The 19,987-nt window shown below is 39.8% G+C and overlaps 1 protein-coding gene across 1 annotated transcript in view; it reads right to left on the reverse strand.

Moving 5' to 3' along the window:
• Positions 1–346: 346 nt before the first annotated feature.
• The window catches only part of TULP4 (TUB like protein 4), a 205,579-nt gene continuing 185,938 nt past the window's right edge, over positions 347–19,987 (reverse strand). The window contains exons 12-14 of the mRNA XM_036766111.1: positions 16,256–16,399; positions 6,516–9,103; positions 347–788 (exon numbers count right to left, since the gene is read on the reverse strand). Of these exons, the coding sequence (XP_036622006.1) occupies positions 672–788; positions 6,516–9,103; positions 16,256–16,399 (2,849 nt within the window). The 3' untranslated portion in view covers positions 347–671. The remainder of the gene's footprint in view (positions 789–6,515; positions 9,104–16,255; positions 16,400–19,987) is intronic.

Consider the following 19,987-nt stretch of genomic DNA (forward strand, 5'->3'; position numbering starts at 1 on the left):
TTTCTCTCATGTAGTTTGTTACCAAAATGTCCATTGGAATACAATTATTCTCTCTGTAGTAACAACCTAGAACTTAGAAATTACAGTTTGTTCCATCCACCCTAAAAAAAGTATTTTTCTGTGGGAGTTTGAAATTTGTTTTGCTTTTGTTTTCACACCATTGTCAATGTTGGTGTAGTGATAAAAAGTGGATGCAACGAGGGAATGAAAAATAACATGTATGTTCCATGTTTTTAAAAGAATAAGGTGATATAAGGCAGTCCATCCAAAAGGACAGTTGTCCTGTTCTCCCCCCCAACCACTTCCCAGCCCTCCCCCCCTTCCCCCACTAGCTTTACGTCAGTAAACACAATAGAACCATTACCACAAGCCAAAGCTACACTTCCCAACATAACAATGAATGGTTCCAGCCCTTTGCTCTCAAACACCAGCACTATATTTTGTTTTCATAAAAAAAAGATAAAGGATACTAAAAACCCAAATAAACAGTAACAATTAGAGTTCAGTGGCCTCTCTGGGGGGCCGGATAGACGTTTCCAGTTTGCTGTTGTCTTCTGGTCCGCACAGGCACCTCTGTTACACCCGACACTGGGTCTGCCAGCATTTTCTGGATCGGACTTCTGTGAAAAGGTTTCTTTGTGTTTCTTTCTCCTCTGAGTCATGTTTTTTTTTCATTTGAGGCGCTGAGTCACATTAGCCAGAGCAACTGCAAACGCCTGGACAGCAGAAAAGGGGTACTGAAAGTCCAAAATGTAAGCGTTGCCATCAATCCTTCCAAACTGCATTACCTACAATAGGGCAGTGGGGAAGGAGAAAGAAAATAAGGAATATAGTTAAAACTACAACACTAAAGAATTTTTAAAATGAAATTCAAACCTAAAGTTCACTAATTATGTGATCTATGAAAAAAAAATGAGTTCTCGTCTCAAAGAGTACTTCTCCAGCTGTCCTAACCACCAAAACCTCCTGAAGTTTGACATATTCAGTAATCTGTCCTTGTGAGAGACTGAAGCTGAAAGTTTGCATGACAATTGCTCTGCACAGTCCTTGGCAGGCCTCTATTTCAGGCTACTGCAACAACTGCTGGGATGACAGCAGTGAGAGATGGTTTTCAGTTTAGTTTCCTCAGTACTAACAAACCACCCCCTGCTAGACCAGTTTAATCTTGTTCCTCTAGGCAGTAACTGAAAACAACCCGGGTCCTCTCCTGATTGGGTGCCCCCATATTGGAGGATTGAAATATCACTCTCTGATAGGTTAAGGCTCTTTTGCTAATTGAGACTGAAGCCCTGCTTTTTGGTAGGTTAGAGTTCTCAAGCTATGAATAATCATGCTAATAAAGAACTGTAGACTGCAGCTTTCCTATAGGACGAAACCAGGCTGGGATTGAAATACTTTGCGCAGATTAGCTAACGCTAGAAGGAAGACTGTGAGCTCATTCTGCTAACCAACAGCAGAGTGAGACGGGGATTTAGGGGCTGGGTTAGGATAACGATAAAAGAAGCCTGCAAGCTTCTGTAATTTGCACTCCCTGCCATTGCTGCTTGAGCGACTGGGGCTTTGCCCTTTCTCATTGGAAAGAATAAAGACCTTTTCTAATCTCTGACTCATACTCCAAGCTGTAGCACACAATTTCTGAGCTGTAGCACACAGTGAATGTACATAAATATTTAGAAACTTTTTTAACTAAGGGACTGGTAACTATGAATAAAACATTAATATTTGGGTATATGAGGCTATCCCCAAAGATCAAAGAAAGAATCACAAATTCGGAGGAGGAAAGGCTCTTTAGAAGTTACCTACCAATCCTGCCCCCATCTCTCTGCTGACCTCTGCTCTTGAATCTCCAACTGCCTTTCAGACCTCTCAAGACAGGTATCCAGTAGACATTTTAAACTCAATATATCCAAAACTGAGCTAAGTACTTTTCCCTTTAAACTCCCCACCCTGCTCACCCCACACATATATTCTCTATTACAGTAGATCCTTCCTGTCCCTCAGACTTGCAAGCCAGGAGTCATCGTGGACTCATCACTACGCTCACTCTCTATTCATTCTATTGCCAAGGCCTGTCATTTTCACCTTTGTAACATCTCTCAAATTCATGCCCTTCTGTCCTCCAATGATGCCACCACTCAAAAGCTCACATCTGGACTGCTGCAATAACCTGTTGCCCCCCCTACTTGGTAAACTCCAGTGGCCCCCTATAGGCTACAGGATCAGATATGAAATCCTCTGGCATTGAAAGCCCTCCATAAACTCCCTCCCTCCTATCTTTCCAGTCTTCTTACACCTTATTCCCTAATGTGTACTCTGATCCAGGGACACTGGCTTGCTCAGGGTTTCATGAATAAGACACTCCATCTCGCGGCTCTAGTCATTTTCACTGAGTGTCCCCCATCCCCAGAATGTTCTCCTTCCTCATCTCTGCCTATGGGCTCCCCGGCTTCCTTTAAGTTCCTACCAAAAACCCATCTTCTCGAGGCAGCCCTTTCTTATCCCCCTTAATTCTAGTGCCTTCTCTCTGTCAATTATTTTCTATGTATCCTTATTTGCACATATCTGCTTGCTGTCTCCCCCATTAGATGGTGAGCTCCTCGAGAGCAGGAACTATCTTTTGCCTCTTTTTATGTCCTTAGGGCTTAGCACAGTGTCTGGTACATAGGAGGTACTTAACAAGTGTCTACTGTCTGAATGACCTAATCCAATTCCCTCCTTTTACAGATGAGGAAAATAAGATTCATGGAGCTCAGTTGACTCACCCATGGTCAACTATACAAGAAATAGCAGGCCTTCCTAGCTCACAATGATTAGAGATTGCTCAATTACAATGTGATCTTACATTTGTCAACAGGCAATCACAACTTCACAAAAGTTACATGAAAACTAAGTTTATTACAAGAGAAATGACCACGCTCGTGGAACCCAAGGAGTTTAAAATTCATATAGAAATTTGTATATTTATGACACCAAGACCAAGGAAGGAGGAGATATCAGAACCTCCACCTAAAGGGGCATGGCATAGGAGGGGAAAGGTTCAGTAAAGGTTGGAAAAGGACGAGACCCCGCCCAAAGGGGAGGAGCAAGGCAAGACACAAAAGTCTTTTTTCCCTTGGGAACTGCTAGACCATGAAGATATGATGGTCTCTTTATCTACAAGGGCCCAGCTGCACAAGCCTAGTACAGACTGCCTGGCACCTGTCTTGACTCCTAGGTCATACAGGGAGTCCAGTTTGGGATGCAAACAAAAATTTATGTCAGCTGGAAGGAGAGATTAGTCCTTGACACATTCAGAGATTCCTGTGTGCTCTGGGTCCAGTGTTTCTGGAAAATATGACAACTCAAAAATACAAGCTCCAGGGACCCCTTAACAGCCCTTAAAATATTCAACCAAAGATATTTTTATTGTAACTCTTTTATAAAAACTATGTAAAAAAAAAGTTACTTAAGGGAAGATATAAATTAAGTCAAAATTTGAAGTGAATTAACTAAAGTGAGATGAAAAATTCAATCTAGCAACTAAATCCCAGCTAATGCTAAATAGTAGCGATTAGAGCTTCCCCCCTCCCACCCCACCAAGTTTGAACAGAAAACAATAATATGATGCAGTTATATGGAGAAGGAGAAGGGGTCTCCCTCTCCCTCCCTTTCCTACTCTCCCTACCCAGGAGAATTTCATGGAACTTCTGAGAAATTTGCAAGCTAAACAAACCAGCATATAGAATCATAGGATTTAGAGCAAGAAGGAAACTTAGTGAGCACCTAGGTAAGTGTATTTTAGAGATCAGGAAACAGAGGTCCAGAGAAGGAAGGTGATTTTTCCTAGTCACACAGGCCATAGCTGCATTAGATGAGATCTGAACCCTCCTCTGACTTCACTGATATTCATTAACCATACTGCCATTTTGTTTCCTCCTTAATACTGGGGACAATTTCATAAGCTAGCTTTACCTCTACTGTGTATAGTTAATTTTCCTCTCTCTAAAAGATGACTCCCAGTCACTTAAAAAGGAATATTTGCTGGGCAAATTTCATGGGACACCCTTTGTGAAAAACTGTCCTTTGAAGCCCAATACCCTTTCAACCCAATTTTTAAAAGCCCTGTTGAAATACAAGGTGATTTTTTTTTTATTCTTGAATCTTGATCTTGAACAAGATTCTTAATGGCAAAAACATGGCTTAACAAGAGGGAATTTGGTAATTAATCCTCAAGGACCTGAAAAGGCTTCAGAACCTGGAAACAGACTATCACTTGAAGGTTCTTTTAGCAGAGCTCATCCTATTCCTGACCTACAAAGTCAAACTAAAAATTCCCAAATTTTGATATAAGTAGCTTATTTGTAATAAACTGCCATGTCTATTCCCTCTTCAAACTCAAAGAGTGTAAAGCAGGGCAGAAATGAAAGTTGAATGGGAAAAAAAAGACAGCTGAGATTTTTCAGAAGCTCAAAATACATTTATTTCTGACGATGGTTTAACAGGCTTTCAGTTATGCTTATTGGTCTATCCTTGAAAAATTTTCTACTCTGAATCACACAATGTTCAAAGAAGCACTCTTCTATCAGTTCTGCTAAAGTTCTTAACAGAATTTCCTAGAAACAAAAAAAATCAAAAGCAGACTTGTTTTTTTTTAATCTAAATATAGAAAGTTTAATTGCATAAAAAGGCGACAGTAAGGTAGAAAAACATTTTGTTACTTAAGGCTCAATATGCAGATTCATGAATATCTCTTGAAGTAAAATCTCACTGCCTTTAATAGAATTCACAGACCCTGAGTTTGACCACATTCAGTCAAAGTCAGCATGTAAAAGGAACTCTGCCAGACTGTATCCTATAACAAGGGGTGGAGTGTGTTGGCAACCAAAAATGGGCTCCTTAGCACTTAGTCAACAAGTGGCCTTGACTAGTTTGGCTTTTTCCCCTGAACTGAATGCTGTTTGTATGTTGGACTGGAGTAAGCTTGTCGGCCCCTTCACCTTGCTTCCCTTGCTTAAGCTGATGGAAAGAACCTGTGCTTTCCTGGTCAACCCCTTCACCTTGCTTAAGCAGATTGAAAGAACCTGTGCTTTCCCCAGCGTACCTCACACCCCTGCAGAAGCTGGATGGTTAAAAACAGCTTCCGTTGGAGCCAGAGGCTGCTACAGCCACAGCTACAGCCACAGCTACAGCCACAGCCGAAGCAGGAGCTGCCAGTGGCAGAGCTGACCTACAGGAGGAAGCTGAACAAGGACTTCAGGCCAGTGGGTAATCTTTTTACCATAGAGGGGGAAGCATGATTTTGCTTTACGCAATCATGCTTCTCTGTAGCCTCCTGGTTACTCTTTCAAGGCGTACTTATTGGGCCTGGAAGCTTTGATCAATATATCAAAATGGGGTTGCTGGTTCATGGGTTGGTTACTGTGGAGCCTAAATATATGTTTTGATTCTTCTGCCTTCTACTTTGAGAGTTTCTTATATCCGGCGGTTCCGAACCTTTCAGACACATATATGATCCTCTTTGAGATTATAAACTCTGCCCTCCTAATATACAGATCAAAGATAATTAGTTATTCAGAGAGCTATCAAATTGCTTATATTGACAGTCTCCCTTTGGGCCCTATTTAATTAATGGTTCAGCTACTGGCATGTAGAACAAAATTCTTGGGGTTAGCTTCCGTAGGAAGTTACATGAGCTGTCAGTATTACTGAAGATAATGAACACAATGAAGCCTTTTCATTGCTCTGACAGGAAAAGTGTAAAAACATGTACTGTCTGAATTCTCTCATAACTATACACTTTGTTTGATTAACTAACTGGTTTGTAATACTAGTTGTTAATCCACTGTACATAAAGAATTTTTTTAAAGAGGTAAAACATTTCTGTTTTTAAAATTAGTCCAAGTTAAGTGTGGTGGCAGGTGCCTGTGATCTCTGCTACTAGGTAGGCTGAGGCTGGTGGATCCCTGGAGCTTGGGGTTTCTGAGTTGTAGCAGAGATAACGCTGAATGGGTGTCCACACTAAGTTGTACTGACACAGGGGATCCCTGGAAAAAGGGGGCTACTTGGTTGCGTAAGGAAGGAGGAGTTAGCATATATCAGAAATGAAACAGGTCAAAGTTTCTATACCAATCAACTGTGGAATTGGCCCCATGAGTGGCTGCTGCATTTCTAACTTAGGAAAAATAAGGATAGGGAGAGAGGAAGGGATGGAAAGAAGAAGGAAAAGGAAGGAAGGGAGGGAGCGAGGACAAATCTCTTGTTAGAAAAGTGATGTGATACAGAATGAGACATGTATTTCTTGGACATGGCCAATGTGGGAATTTGTTTTGCTTGACCATACTTAAGGGTTACAAGAATTCTTTCTTTTCCTTTTCTTCTTAATAGGTGGTGGGAGAAGGGAGAGAAAATAATTTTTGTTAATTGAAAAAAAAAGTAATTTTAAAAAAGGAAGTGAGGCCAAAAAGGTGAAATATGATTTCTGGAACGGCATGTGTTTCTTCAAAATAAATTAGATACCACTTTTAAAGCAGTCTTACCTGCCTCCCTTCCAACTCAATCTGGAAGTTTTTTGCAGATTCTTGGGTCACTCGCCCTCCAAAGTCCAGCTGGTACACCTGTGTCGCCTCATTCCACAAAGGCTGCTTGTTAGCCATCACATACACAAATCCCTGACTCCCCAACCTCCCGTCCTCCTTTTCATTAGCTTTCCGGCACTTGAATTCCTCCAGCTCACTGGCTGTCCTCAGACTCCTTTTGGTTTTCCACCCCTTTTTGCTTCCTTGGCTCTGGTTCATTAGCTCGTCCCCACTGATAAACAGTTCTGGCTCACTCTCAGAGCTGTCCTGAAATTCATTTGTCTTATTGAGCTTCTTTGACTTCAACTGGTCCTTCTGGCTCTTCACTTTCTTTTTCTCTCTCCCAAGTCGGGGGCTGGAGATGAGGGAGTTGAAGTCACTCAAAGTCCTTGCCTCCTTCTTCCCCTTGCCCTCTGTGATGGCCTGGACGTTCCCTTCTTCAGCACGGCTGTCCAGGTGCTTACGGTTCTTCTTCCCAAATTTATCTGTCCTCTGTGGGATAGGGCTTTCTGTCAAGGAAAGGACTTCCTGGAAATTGTCTGCAGTCTCCACCATCACTTCTGTACCCAGGTGGCCTTGGTGCTCAGCTGGAGGTGGGGATACAATGGGCTTTTCCACAACCAAGTGTGATTTGGGAGGAAGAGTGCCCTGGGAGTTCTGTACAGGTGGGCACGCACTGTAAGAATTCCAAGGATGCAAGGCAATGGGTGGCAGCTGTAAACTAGAACATGTGCTGCTTCCTGGGTACATGGGTGGCAAGGGGCAATAGGAAAGGTTGGATGAGTACCCTGGCTGAAGTACTACAGTGGGCTCCTGTTGTGCAAATTGTGTTGGGGACAGGGCTTCTTTAGGGGAGCAGGGAGCCTGCATTCCCTGCAAAGGGGGATTATTATAGCTTCCTGGAAAAGGTACTCCCATCCCATAGCCTGTCTGGAAAGTGGCAGTAGGGCTGGTTGGAGACTTGGGGGAAACAAAGGGCACTCGGGACACATCTAGGTGCTGGGCCTGACCAATCATCAGAGGTGGTGGTTTCAGGGGGTTGGGCACTGAACTCTGTGCTGTCCTTTCCTGAGGAACCCAAATATCCTCTCCCAACACAGGGTCCCATTGGTAAGGGGGTGGCCGTTTCACTCCCATAGTTGCCTCAGCTAGAGCTGCATGCCTAACAGACTTTTCCACCTGACAGTGCTGGGAGAGGGCCTCATCCTCTGTGAAGGCAGAGTTGACATAGTCTGTCCGATCACGAGAGCTGTCAGGTGGGCTCAATAAATTGTATGAAGACTGGGAGGCCAAGGGTGAAGTGCTGACCGAGTGCGCTATGACTGAGCTGTGCTGGGAGCTGCCCACTGAGCTCAGGTCAGGCCGCATGCCACCACTGAGCCCGGATGTGCCACTGCTGGCACCAGCACTACCCACACTTCCTCCACCACTATTTGCACCACTTCCACCGCCACTGCACTGGCTACAGGTGTACAGAGCAGCGGGCGGCCTTGGCTGGTACTGGGCAGTTACCACACTACTCTTAGGCTTCGGTGGGTGCTGTAGGGTAGCCCGCTGACTATCTGCCAGTTGAGCCATCTTCTGAGCTACGTCTCGGTTGTTCCTGCGCAGCGTTGCGTGGATAAGGCTGCTATCTAATCTCTGGGCAGCTCCTCGCCCCTGTGCCAGCTGGCTAGCAATTTCTGGATATGGTGGTGGGTCCCCAGATGGGATGGAGTAGCGGGGGACAGTTAACCGGTTGAGGGTTGCACTGGAACAGGGCTGTGGGGCCTTCTTTTGAGTGGCCGTGATCCTCAAGGTGGCTGAGCTTCCAGGACCCGGAAGGGTATAAGTGTTCTGGGTACACAGCATCCGAGTCCGAGGCCGACACACTTCCTCCACATTACCACTGCTGTCAAAGGTGGTGATCCTCTCATAGCCGAGAGGGGTTTGGTAATGTCCTGAAGAGGGGAAAAGAGAGAAGTCTCCCTTTTTCAGACAAACATCCACAGGGGGCTGAGGTGGAGGCAGTGGTGGGGGAGGGGCTGCAGTAGTGGGAGCAGCTGGGATAGTTCCCGGGTAAGGGGGTGGTGGGTTCAATTTATTCATCTGGATCTCTTGAGTAGTGGTGAAGACCACAGCATCCCCTTCCGCTGCCAGCTGCTGTACTGGTCTCAGGGCCTTTGTTGCCTTCTGCAGGTGCTCATGTTCTCTGTCTCCATGATCCCCCATAGACAGCTGGATTGCCCCCTGTGGCGGGAGGGACAGCTGAGGAGGTGCCTGAATCATCCGTCCCATTTCTACTCCTCCAAAAATCACCTGTCCTGGGCTGGAATATCTATTGGGGACTGGGTACTGGATGGTGCTGTCACTGGCATGGTCAGCCGCTCCCACAGATGATGTTTGATTGGTTAGGACGTCCAACTGCACATTCTGATTTGCAAGTAGGGACTGTACCAGCCCTATGCTCTGTGTGGGAGACATAGCTTGTGCTGAGCTGTGAATAGGGGCAATGGGGATGTTCACGGTGCAAGGAGGATTGTTCTCAGGTACTCCAGATGCTCCAGGAACTAAAAGAAAGGGAAAAAAAAAACTGCTTACAAAATGATGAAATGAAATTCACAGAATAAGAATTACATGCCTGAATCTGGGGCTAAAATTATTTTCTTCAAGTTACAGAAAATCATCATGACTTGATACTTGGGATCTTAAGGCAGGATGAGCTCCTGGTGAATGGCAGCACCATTTTCCTGTGTCAGAATGGCCATAATGCTTTTTAAGTATGTGATGCTACTGACTTCAGCGACACTCCCAGCTCCCTGATTTCCTATCTCTTTGAGGTATTAGGGGATATGAGAAAACTGGTTTCTTTGCAATGATGAGCCCTTAGTAAGGGAGTGCTATGTACAAGCTCTGCACAAGGAGGACATTACTTTCATGGATGTACCTCCTCACTCTATGGCTCCTCTGAAGAAAAGAAGCATGCAAGTTGGTCTTGTTAGCTAAAAAACCTTTGCTGTTTCAGGGAAAAGAAGACTGGGGCCAGTAGTGGTAGGCTATATGCCACAGGAAGGATGAGTAATAGGTGAAAAAGGGGAAGAGAATATGCATTTATATAGGACCTACTATGTGTCAGACACTGTGCAAAGCACTTAACAATGATCTCATTTAATCCTCACAACCCTTGGAAAGTAGGTGCTAATATTATCCCCATTTTACAGTTGAAGAAACTGAGGCAAACTAGGGTTACATGAATTGCTCAGGGTCATGTAGCCACTAAGCGCCACCTCAAATGGTTTTTGGGAAGACTAAATTAAACAACATCTATTCTATCTTTCCCAACTGAGTGTAAGCACCTTTAAAACAGGGATTGTTCTGCTTTTATTTCTGGATCCACACTTATGATCAAATCTAGCACATAGGAGGGGCTTAATAAATGTTTGCTGATTGACTGGTGTGAAAAGTACTGGGCAGCTCCAAAGTGCTAGGAAACAGAAGCTACTTCCAGCCATGAGCTACTTCCATATGAAAGTCTGATATTAGTTACACAAACAAAAGACTGTGGAACATGAAGGCAATCTTGTCTCAGGGCAGGAGAGCAAGTGCACCTTCATAGAGACAAGCACCCTTTCAATTTCATCTGATGGTGGTGGAAATGAGTCTCCGGATTTTTGAAGTGAAATGCATTTCAGGTTTAAAATGATGTTTATGTTTAGCCCCTTCCTTCTGTTTTTCGTATAAGACAAAAAGACCTTGGATATGTACACTATCCTCTGGAGCAAAGGGCCAGTTTTTATAAACTGTACTGTCATTTCAGATTTTAGGCAATTCTGTACACACACCAACATAAAGAATCATTAATACTTCATCCTTGCTCTCTGTCAATGCCTAATTTTAAGAATTTTCATTTTTAAATAACGCATGTGAAAAATTTTGAAAGAATAAGAATAGAATTTCATGTGGCTAAGCACATTCTAAGAACTGCATCTTCAATTACATGATGGCAACAAGAAAAATTTCTGTAACAGGTGAAGTTATTACTTGATCTTTTCAAGCACTCAACTACATCAGGAAATAACATCTAATGCTTTATAATAGAACAGATCCCTATAACTTACCCAAATGGAAAGCAAAGAAGATAGGGGAAAATTAGAGACTTGGTTACGTATATCATACAGAATGCAATGATTATTATACCATCAAATTAGCTCCAATTTTATTAGCAGAGAAAGCCTGAAATAGCAGTCATCATGTATTTGGAGCTTTGTTGGGTATGTGACCTGAAACTTTAGGCAAGTAAGTCACTCTCCTTCCTAGTCTTCAATATCCCCAGAGTATGTCTATGTGTAAGGACCCACCTGGGAGTATAGCTATGTATTTGTATATTTATGTGTGTATATTACATATGTACATATATATATATAAAATATATACACACACACACACACTTACACATAAAATATTTGCATTGGGGTTCATTCAGGAAATAATAACATAGTAACATGATAGAAATGCAATTAAAAAGGAGCAATGTAAGACCAACATCTATGCTGGTTGAATAATCCATCTGTTAATTATCATAGATAAAATTTAGAGGAGTAAACACTGCATGAGATTGCTTTGGCCCAACAGCCAGCATGATGTCTATGCCCACAATAAAAAACTGAGAGACTTATACTATATAATGTAACTCAGCTGCATGAGAATTCCTAAGGACCATTATGGACCAACTAAATGGCAGGTAAGGTTTACTTTGTGAGAACTTTCTTCAGCACCTGAGTCCTTGTCACCTTGGAATGTCCAACTTCTCCTGGACAGCCTGCTCACTCTGGAACACCTTTCTACCAGGCTGGCTCTCTTCTTTCCCTGGTGAATCCCTCCAGTGGCCAGCCTCCATCTCCCTCCAAATTCTGTGTCTCACTTTCTAGACTCTGACACGATGCGTCCATGTAGGTGCTTCCCTCCCCCTACTTCTCAGCTCCTCCGTGCATACTTCACCGTCAGAAAGTAAGTTCCTCCAGGACGGGGATTGTTTGTCTTTTCCTTGTATTTGCATGCCTAGTGCTTAGCATAGTGCTTGGTATGCCAGAAGTGCTTAATGACTTATATAATAGGTATATCCCTGTAAACACCGGATAAATTGTATTTTTGCAAATGTAATTGTTTAAAATGTATTTGGGAAGCTGTCATTTAAAGAAATAATATAGTGAATCATTTTGCAAAGAAAATAATTATTTTGGCTGCTTTATAAATCTGGATTTGCAAAGATTAATGTTGCTTGTTGTTAAGGTGGTTTCAGTAGTGTCTGCCTCTCCGTGGCCCTATCCGGGACTCTTGGCAGTTTGCCATTTCCTTCTCCAGCTCATTTTATAGATGAAACCGAGGAAAACAGGGCTATGTGACCTGCCCAGGGTCACATAGCTAGCAAGTGAGGTACACTTGTTTAACTGGAAGAGAACTCTAAAAGAAATCTTTCAATCATTCGAGAGCACTACTTCTTCAAGTGAAAGTTATGTCTTTCCTCTATTCATATAAAGCTTAAATTTGAAATTAATAAGCCTCCCATAAGTGGATACATGAAACACATATTTTTAGGAATAAAACCGTTATTTCATACTTTGAGAATCTCTTGGGTGAGTATTTTGTCAATGTGGTGCATTTAAGTTTAGCGAGCTACTTTAATGGTTTCTTCCGCATAGTCAATAATACTTACCAAAATAGGAAAACCACAGAATAACAGAGCTGGAAGGGGTCCTAGAAGTCATAATCCAGCCCTTCATTTTAGATGAGAAAAGTAAAGTGATTTTCTCAAGGTCTCACACCTGGCCTAGAATTCAGATTTCCTGACTCTCCCAGACTGCCTCATATTCAACACGACAAACATTATGCCTATGGGCAATGCTGCACTACACTAACTGCTGAAGGACTAAAGACCAAAACGCAAGTCCCTGCTTCAAAGTAGTTACTATTTGATGCTGTGTCACCCCAGTGCTAGGAGCTTGGCAGATGTTCAATAAACACCCACTGACTAAGTGAATATTAAGGTCAGGGGTCCTCATACCAGCACTGCTCCAGAATGAAGCAACAACAGATTAGATTGCCAAAACAGATTAATTAGATGAAAGTAGATTAGTTTAACAAAATTCACACTAATCTTTTAATTCTTTGATACTATTTGCTCTTTGTTGTTGTTGCCAGTGTGACCTCAGAATTGACCACTGCATGTTTGTACTTCTTGGGGAAAAAAGGAATCTCCTCTTTTCCTAATTTTCCCTGTCCTTCTCCTCTAGATATATCTTATTTACTTATCTGTATGCAATGTTTAGGGTAGGCATGGTTCTCTGCTAAAGGAGACGGAAGTTATTTTGTCTTTTCACCATCATTACACGTGGGGCAATATGCTACTTTCTCTTTGGACTAACAATTGCAAAAACCTCAAGGATCTGTAATTCTGCTATGGGGGTACTTCTTCCCCTGATATACATCACAATCCCCTATAAATCTGTAAGTAGTCGTGCTGTGACAAAAAAAAAATTCATCAGCATGAGGCTAACCTTGGGATGAGTTTCTCTCAACTTTGCTAAACTGATCTCTGGACAACAAAAAACATGTACATCAAGAGGTCGATACCTGAAGCCTTTTCAGCTTGGTAGGGCTTTTCAGAGCCTGTGCTCCACTGACACTGCTTTTGAGAACCCAGGGTCACCTCCAGATTAAGACAGCCCACCACCCAAGTAGGCTTTTAGTGGAGGCATAACTGATAACAATGGATAGCAGTAACAAAAGATGATGACGATGATGATACAAACAATATCTACAACATTAAAAAACATCATAAAGCCACAGCAACCACAACTTATTTGGGGACTGAAGGAAAAAGTATCAAAATATTTGTAAATCTATGACAGCAGGCAAAGTTATGTTTGATTTTTTGCTTTTTAAATAAAATAAGTAATATCAATATTCATTAAAATTTTTTTAAAATACTGGGTCTATCTCATCCATGCTGGAAGTACTGGGGCTCATAGTGATGCCAAACTTAATGTGAACACCCAACTGGCAGCTCACAACTCCTGAGCTCGAGAGATCCACCAGCTTCAGGTACCTGGGAATATAGGCATGTGCCACTACACCTGGCATCTATTTTTTAAAAATCCCAAACAATAAATCATGTAGAAGTATGTAGAAAAATCCAATTAATTAGGAGTTACTAATACAAAATAAGCAATAATTTAGTGTCTAGACTTAAGTTTTCCTTTACACTAATTATGAAAGAAAGGGCTTTCTGAAAAAAAAAAAAACTAAACACCTTAAGGGACTGTTTTTGACTTTATTTGTATCCCCAATGTTTAGCATGCTGTCTGGCACATATTAATAAACGCTTGTCGATATTACTTCATTCGAGAACACCATTTTTCTAGGGCTTTTGAGCACTTTAGATTTAATACACACAAAAAAGGTCAATTTGAAATCAGTTTCATCCATTAATTAAATAGTGCCACTCTCCCAAATGATAACAGCAGCAATAAGAGCATTTTAATGTACAGCATTTTAAGGTTCGTACAGCACTTTATAAACATTATCTTATTTTACCCTTACAACAATCCTGGGAAGCAGGTCCTATTATGATCTTCATTTTACAGATAAGCAAATTGAGGTAGAGAGAAGTAAAGTGACTTGCCCAGAATCAGACAACTAGACAACAAATTTTTTTTTTGTTGTTTTTTTTTTTTTGGTTCTGTCTCGTCTTTCTCATGACTCATTCCATTGGTCATAATTATTCTCCACAACTTGACTAGTGTATAAATTAATTCAATGCAAACTTATACATGATAGTTATATGAGCTTCCATGCCGCCTTGGGGAGGGAGGGAGGAGGGAGGGGAGAAAATCTGGAACTCAAAATTATGTAGAACTGTGTGTGGTAAACTAAAAATAAAAAAAAAATTAAAAAAAAAATCAGACAACTAGAAAGCACTGAAGTCATGATTTGAACTCAGGACTGCCTGAATTTAGTCCAAAGCTTTATCCACAATGCCACCTAGTTGCTCAACTAATAATAAACATTTAGTAATTTAACTATATTGTATTTAATTTGCATATATTTTATATTTATTTGTATATGTATAAGCTCCTTGATGGCAGAAACTTTTGTTTTTGCCTTTGTACCCCTTGCATATAATAAATGTTTGATCGACTAAAGACAGATCATTTAAGAAACCCTACATTAGCCAATTAAAGTTTACCTAATGATCTCTCTAAAAACACTTTATAGGAACTTTTACTAATTCAGACTAATCATCTCCCCTTGAGCTAGTGCAGCATCACCTTACCCAAGGAATTAGAGGGTAGCTGGGAAGAATGCCTATAGGGTTAGGCAGCAATCTCTGAGTGTAACCTGATCCAAGTACTACAGGGACTATGATTGAGACCTTTCTTTCTCTTTACCTTAAAAGAGAAGGGAAAAGCTGAAATATCCTGACAAATGAGTAACAAGAGCCACATGGAGGGAGGACAGGACACGGTCAGGACAGCAGGTGGTACTATGGCTGCTACCACTGCCCTGAGTGTAGGAGCTGTAACGGAAATGAACCGAAGCCACATGGGGTATGATGAAGAATGGCTCTGGCTGTTGATGTTTTCTGAGAACAAAACTAGTAATGGCTTTGGTCCTTAATATAAAAATGAGATAAATGAGGAGAGAAATCACAGAAGAAATCAATATCATAACTGACACAAAATGTCCATAGTAAATATATTTTTGATAAAGTAATTTTGTAAGGCAGCATGATCTTACATAGTACATGGAGATGGCCTAGATGTCAGGAACAACTGAGTTCAACTCTCACCTCTGATACATACATCCCATGAGTCTCAGGACAAGTCACATAGTTTCTCAATGCTTAGGGCAGGTCTCTAAGGGTATTAGTTGAAGAGCAGGCACTGAACTGCAATGGTGGAAGGAGTTTTCTCACTAGGAGTTCCCCATGCTAATGGAAGGTCCAGTCAACCAAAAAATGTGGTTTTTGTGTGTAATTATTATTCAGTAGAGATCTATATATTTTTCCTTTGAAAAAGTTTTTTTCAGATTAATTGGGCTAGATACGAAAGAGCTTAGGGTGGCAACATGTTCTAGTAGGAGGGGGAAGTGGATTCGGAGTCAGAAGACCTAAGCCCAAAGACCATCTCTATTTCTCAGCAGTTTTTTGAAGGAATAAATCACTTAATCATTGAATTTGTGAAGTGGAGGATAATACTACTTATAATATCTACCTCAAAAGGTTGTTGTGGGGAAAGCCCTTTGTAAACTATAAAATGGTATGATTATTGTGGGGAGTAAAGTCCTATACGATGTAAGGTGTCATTTTCATGATCCCCACCCCCATTCATCTTCATCTTCTAACAGCTTCTCTTTACTGCAGACAAGACATTGTATGACACCTACTGGATACTGAAATGGCCTAAATACTTGCTGTGTGGACATCTTATGGCTTTCTACAAGACTATAAATCTATCATGAACATTAATATATGCTGTAATTTACAATGAGTTAGATTATTTTCCCTCTTTTAAAATCCATGGGTAAGGTTTCCATTTGGCATACTGTTATTAAAAAAGAAAATGTGTCTTCAACAATTGAGAGAAAGGAGTAAAGACAATTACAAATACACACCCACTCGTAAGACCTATTCATCTATACAGAAACTACTATATTTTGCGTACCTGGCAAATCATCTTCATCCTCACTGAAAACATTAGGGTTGAAGACAGGTAAATTAATATAATCCATGGAAATCTTGCGTACTTCTGGGAGATATATGGTCATCTGCCTAGGCTGAAGATGCAGCAGGCTGGTTTTATAGATTACTAATGGGAAGAAAGAATACAATGATTAACAGAGACAAATCATATGAGCACTTTCCAAGTGTTAGAAAATTCATGGGAATAAGAAGAGAAAGGTTGTTAACTCCTTTTAACTCTAAGCCAACACATATAAAAGAACTGCAAGATTCCTAATCTTGGCTCTGGCACTGGACCATGATGGGACTTGAGACAATAATGAATTAGATCTCTGAATTCAAACTACAAATTGTGGTTCTAGTTGTTAGTCTCACAACAAACACGAGAATATTTTACAAGAAGACACACAACTTAGGTAAATTATTCAAAACTTTAAGAGGTACAAAATCAATTGGAGATTTGATGATAATGATGTAAGAGAATAAAATAACTAATCAGCAATATAATTATACATATTTATGTTTAACAAAGATTGGAAACCATGGAAATTACAGTATAGGCTAGACCTCATTAGTATTAGAGTTGCTTTTTACTACGTATGATAATGTTTGCTCCTGGAACTTTGTACACTGGATTAAATTTGGTAGAATGTCTAAATTAGAAGATACTAGAAGTTCTTCCTGTGTGCTTCATCAGCAACTCACTAAAAAGGGAAAATTTTGGTGGGAAGTATCATGAGTAATATTTTGAAGCCATAATAATGGTTTTCAGTGGCACATCTCAACAATGAATGAGTCCCAGAAGCAGAAGGAAGGACTAGAGAAGTGGCACTAAGGTGGTGGGCAAGATTTTTCTGAACATCTATTGTCTTCCCTCCTTTGAACAAGGTAGTGTCTACCTGGATGACCCCAGGACTGATTACTGGTATTTTGTGAAGTGTGAATTCACGTTCAATAAATTAACAATTTGAAACTGAAATTTCTCTCAGGTTCTTAAACAGGATTAAAGTAAATTAGGCATAGCAGAAAAATATGCAAAGTCAGTCTGTAATTACAATATTGTAATTCAGTCAAAATCTGTAATGACCTGCCAGGACACGTATCAATATTATCCTGAGTCCCTCCTCTACTCATCTTGCCAATTTGATGGGATGAAATGGAACCTTAGAACTGTTTTAATTTGCATTTATCTTATTGTTAGTAATTTCTTCCCATGTTAATTCATAACTTGAATTTCTTCTTTTACAGCTTGCTTATTTATAACTTTTGACCACTAATCTACTAGGGAACAAATCTTACCTTATGTATTTATATTAGACTCTGTATGTCTTGGATTTCAGAAATTTGCTACAAATACTTTTCCTTTCCCTTCTAACTTTAACTACATTGATTCAATTTGTACAAAAACTTTCAGTGTTACATAATAAAAAAAATTTCAATTTTATCTCCTAAGCTCTCTGCTATCCCTTGTTGGGTTAAGTATCTTTCCTTTAATCATCATTGTGGAAGGTATTTCTATTGCCTGATCCTCTAATTTATGACATAATCTTTTATAACTAGGTCAGGCATTCATTTAAAGTTGTGTGAGATATTGCTCTGAGTCTGTTCTTCCAGACAGGTTTCTATTTTTCCAAGTAGTTTTTGTTCAAATAGTGAGTCCTTATTCTAGTAGTTAGTTTCCCTCAGTTTATTAAATAAACACTATGTTACTATGCTTTAGGAACTTGTATACCTAATCTGTTCCACTTATATACTTAAAATATTTTTTTATATGAGTACTAAGTTATTTTGAAAACTACAGCATTTGTGTCCCAAAGAAATCACAAAAATAGGAAAAGGACCCACATGTACAAAAATATTTACAACAGCTCTTTTTGTGGGGGCCAAGAACTGGAAGTTGAGGGGATGCCCATCAATTGAGGAATGGCTGAACAAGTTGTGGTATATGAATATAATGGAATACTCTTGTGCTATAAGAAATGATGAGCAGGCAGATTTCCGAAAAACCTGGAAAGACTTATGTGAATTGATGCTGAGTGAAGTGAGCAGAACCAGGATAACATGGTATATAGTAACAGCCACAGTGTGCAATGATGGACTTTGACAGACTTAGCTCTTCACAGCAATACAAGGACCTAAAACAATTCCAAAAGACTCATGATGGAAAATGCCATCCACATCTAGAAAAACAAATATGGAGTCTGAATGCAGAGTGAAGCAGACTATTTTCTTTTTTTGCTTTGCTTTTTTTCTCTCACGGTTCCTCCCATTCGTTCTAGTTCTTCTTTACAACATGACTAATGTGAAAATATGTTTAATAGGAATGTATGTGTAGAGCCTACATCAGATTGCATGCCAAACTGGGGAGGGGGGAAAGAAAGGGGAGGGAGAAAATTTAAAACTTACGGAAGTGAATGCTGAAAACTAAAAATAAATAAACATATATAAAAAAGAAAACTACAGCATTGTATTATTGTTTGAGATCTAGAACTTTTAGGTCCCCTTTCTTCCCACTTAAAAAAAATTGGTTCTCATAAGATTCTTGACCTTTTGGCACCTCTATAAGAATTTTGTTATAATTTTGTCTTGTTGTATAAAGTAATCACTTAGTAGATGATAGGAATAGCGTTGATTCTGCAAATTAATTTATGCAGTTATGTCATTTTTATTATATTAGCATGGTATAAACAAAAGCAATTAATTCTTCTCAAATTATTTAAGTATTTATTTCTGTAAAGAATGTTTTGTAGTTGTATTCGTATAATTCCTGTGTCTATCTTGATGAGTAGATTTCCAAACATTCTACACACTTTATAGTTATTTTGAATAGAATGTCTTTTTCTGTCTCTCATTTCTGGGTTTTGTTGGTAATATCAGAAAGGCTGAAGAGTTCTATGGGATTATTTTATATCCTACTACTTCACTAATGTTACTATTTCTGCTGATTTTTAACTGAATCTCTAGGGTTCTCTTAAGTAAATCAGATCATCTGCAAAAAAGTAATAATTTCATTTTTTCTCTGCCTATGTGTATTTTCTCATTCTTTTTCTTATTGGCATAAGTAGCATTTATAAAACCACTTCAAGCAATAGGATGAACAACAGCCATCCTTACTTTACCCAATCTAATTGCAAAGGTCTCTTAGCAATTTTCCTTTACCAACAATGCTATTTACTCTATTTAGGAAAAGTCCACTTATTCATTCCAGTATCTTCTAGTATTTTTAATACAAATGGGTATTATAGTTTGTTAAAAGTCCTTCCTAAATCTATTATTATAATAATATGATTCTGAGTGCTATTGTAATTAATATAGCTTATCATATTTATAATTTTCCTATTATTGAACTAACCTTGCATTTCTGGTTTAAATCCAACACCAAAATAGTGTGTTATTGTAGCCACTTTGCTTACATTTTAAAATTTTTAAAATTTTAATTTTTTATTCAGCATTTTCCTATCAATATTCAGGATGATGATCTACAGTTTTTTTTTCTAATTTCTTGCTCCCTGGTTTAGGTATCAGGACCATATTTGTCTCAAAAAAGGACTTTGGTAGGATAACAGCTTTTCCTATTTTTGCAAACATTTTATATAATTTTCCTTTGCATGTCTGATAGAATTCATTTGTAAGATCATCTGTCCTGGGATTTTTTTTGAAGAATTTATCTATAATTTATTTTCTCTCTCTTTTTTTTTAAAGACTGGGCTGTCTA

The sequence above is a fragment of the Trichosurus vulpecula genome, chromosome 7, assembly GCF_011100635.1.
Source record: "Trichosurus vulpecula isolate mTriVul1 chromosome 7, mTriVul1.pri, whole genome shotgun sequence".
Lineage (NCBI taxonomy): Eukaryota > Metazoa > Chordata > Mammalia > Diprotodontia > Phalangeridae > Trichosurus > Trichosurus vulpecula.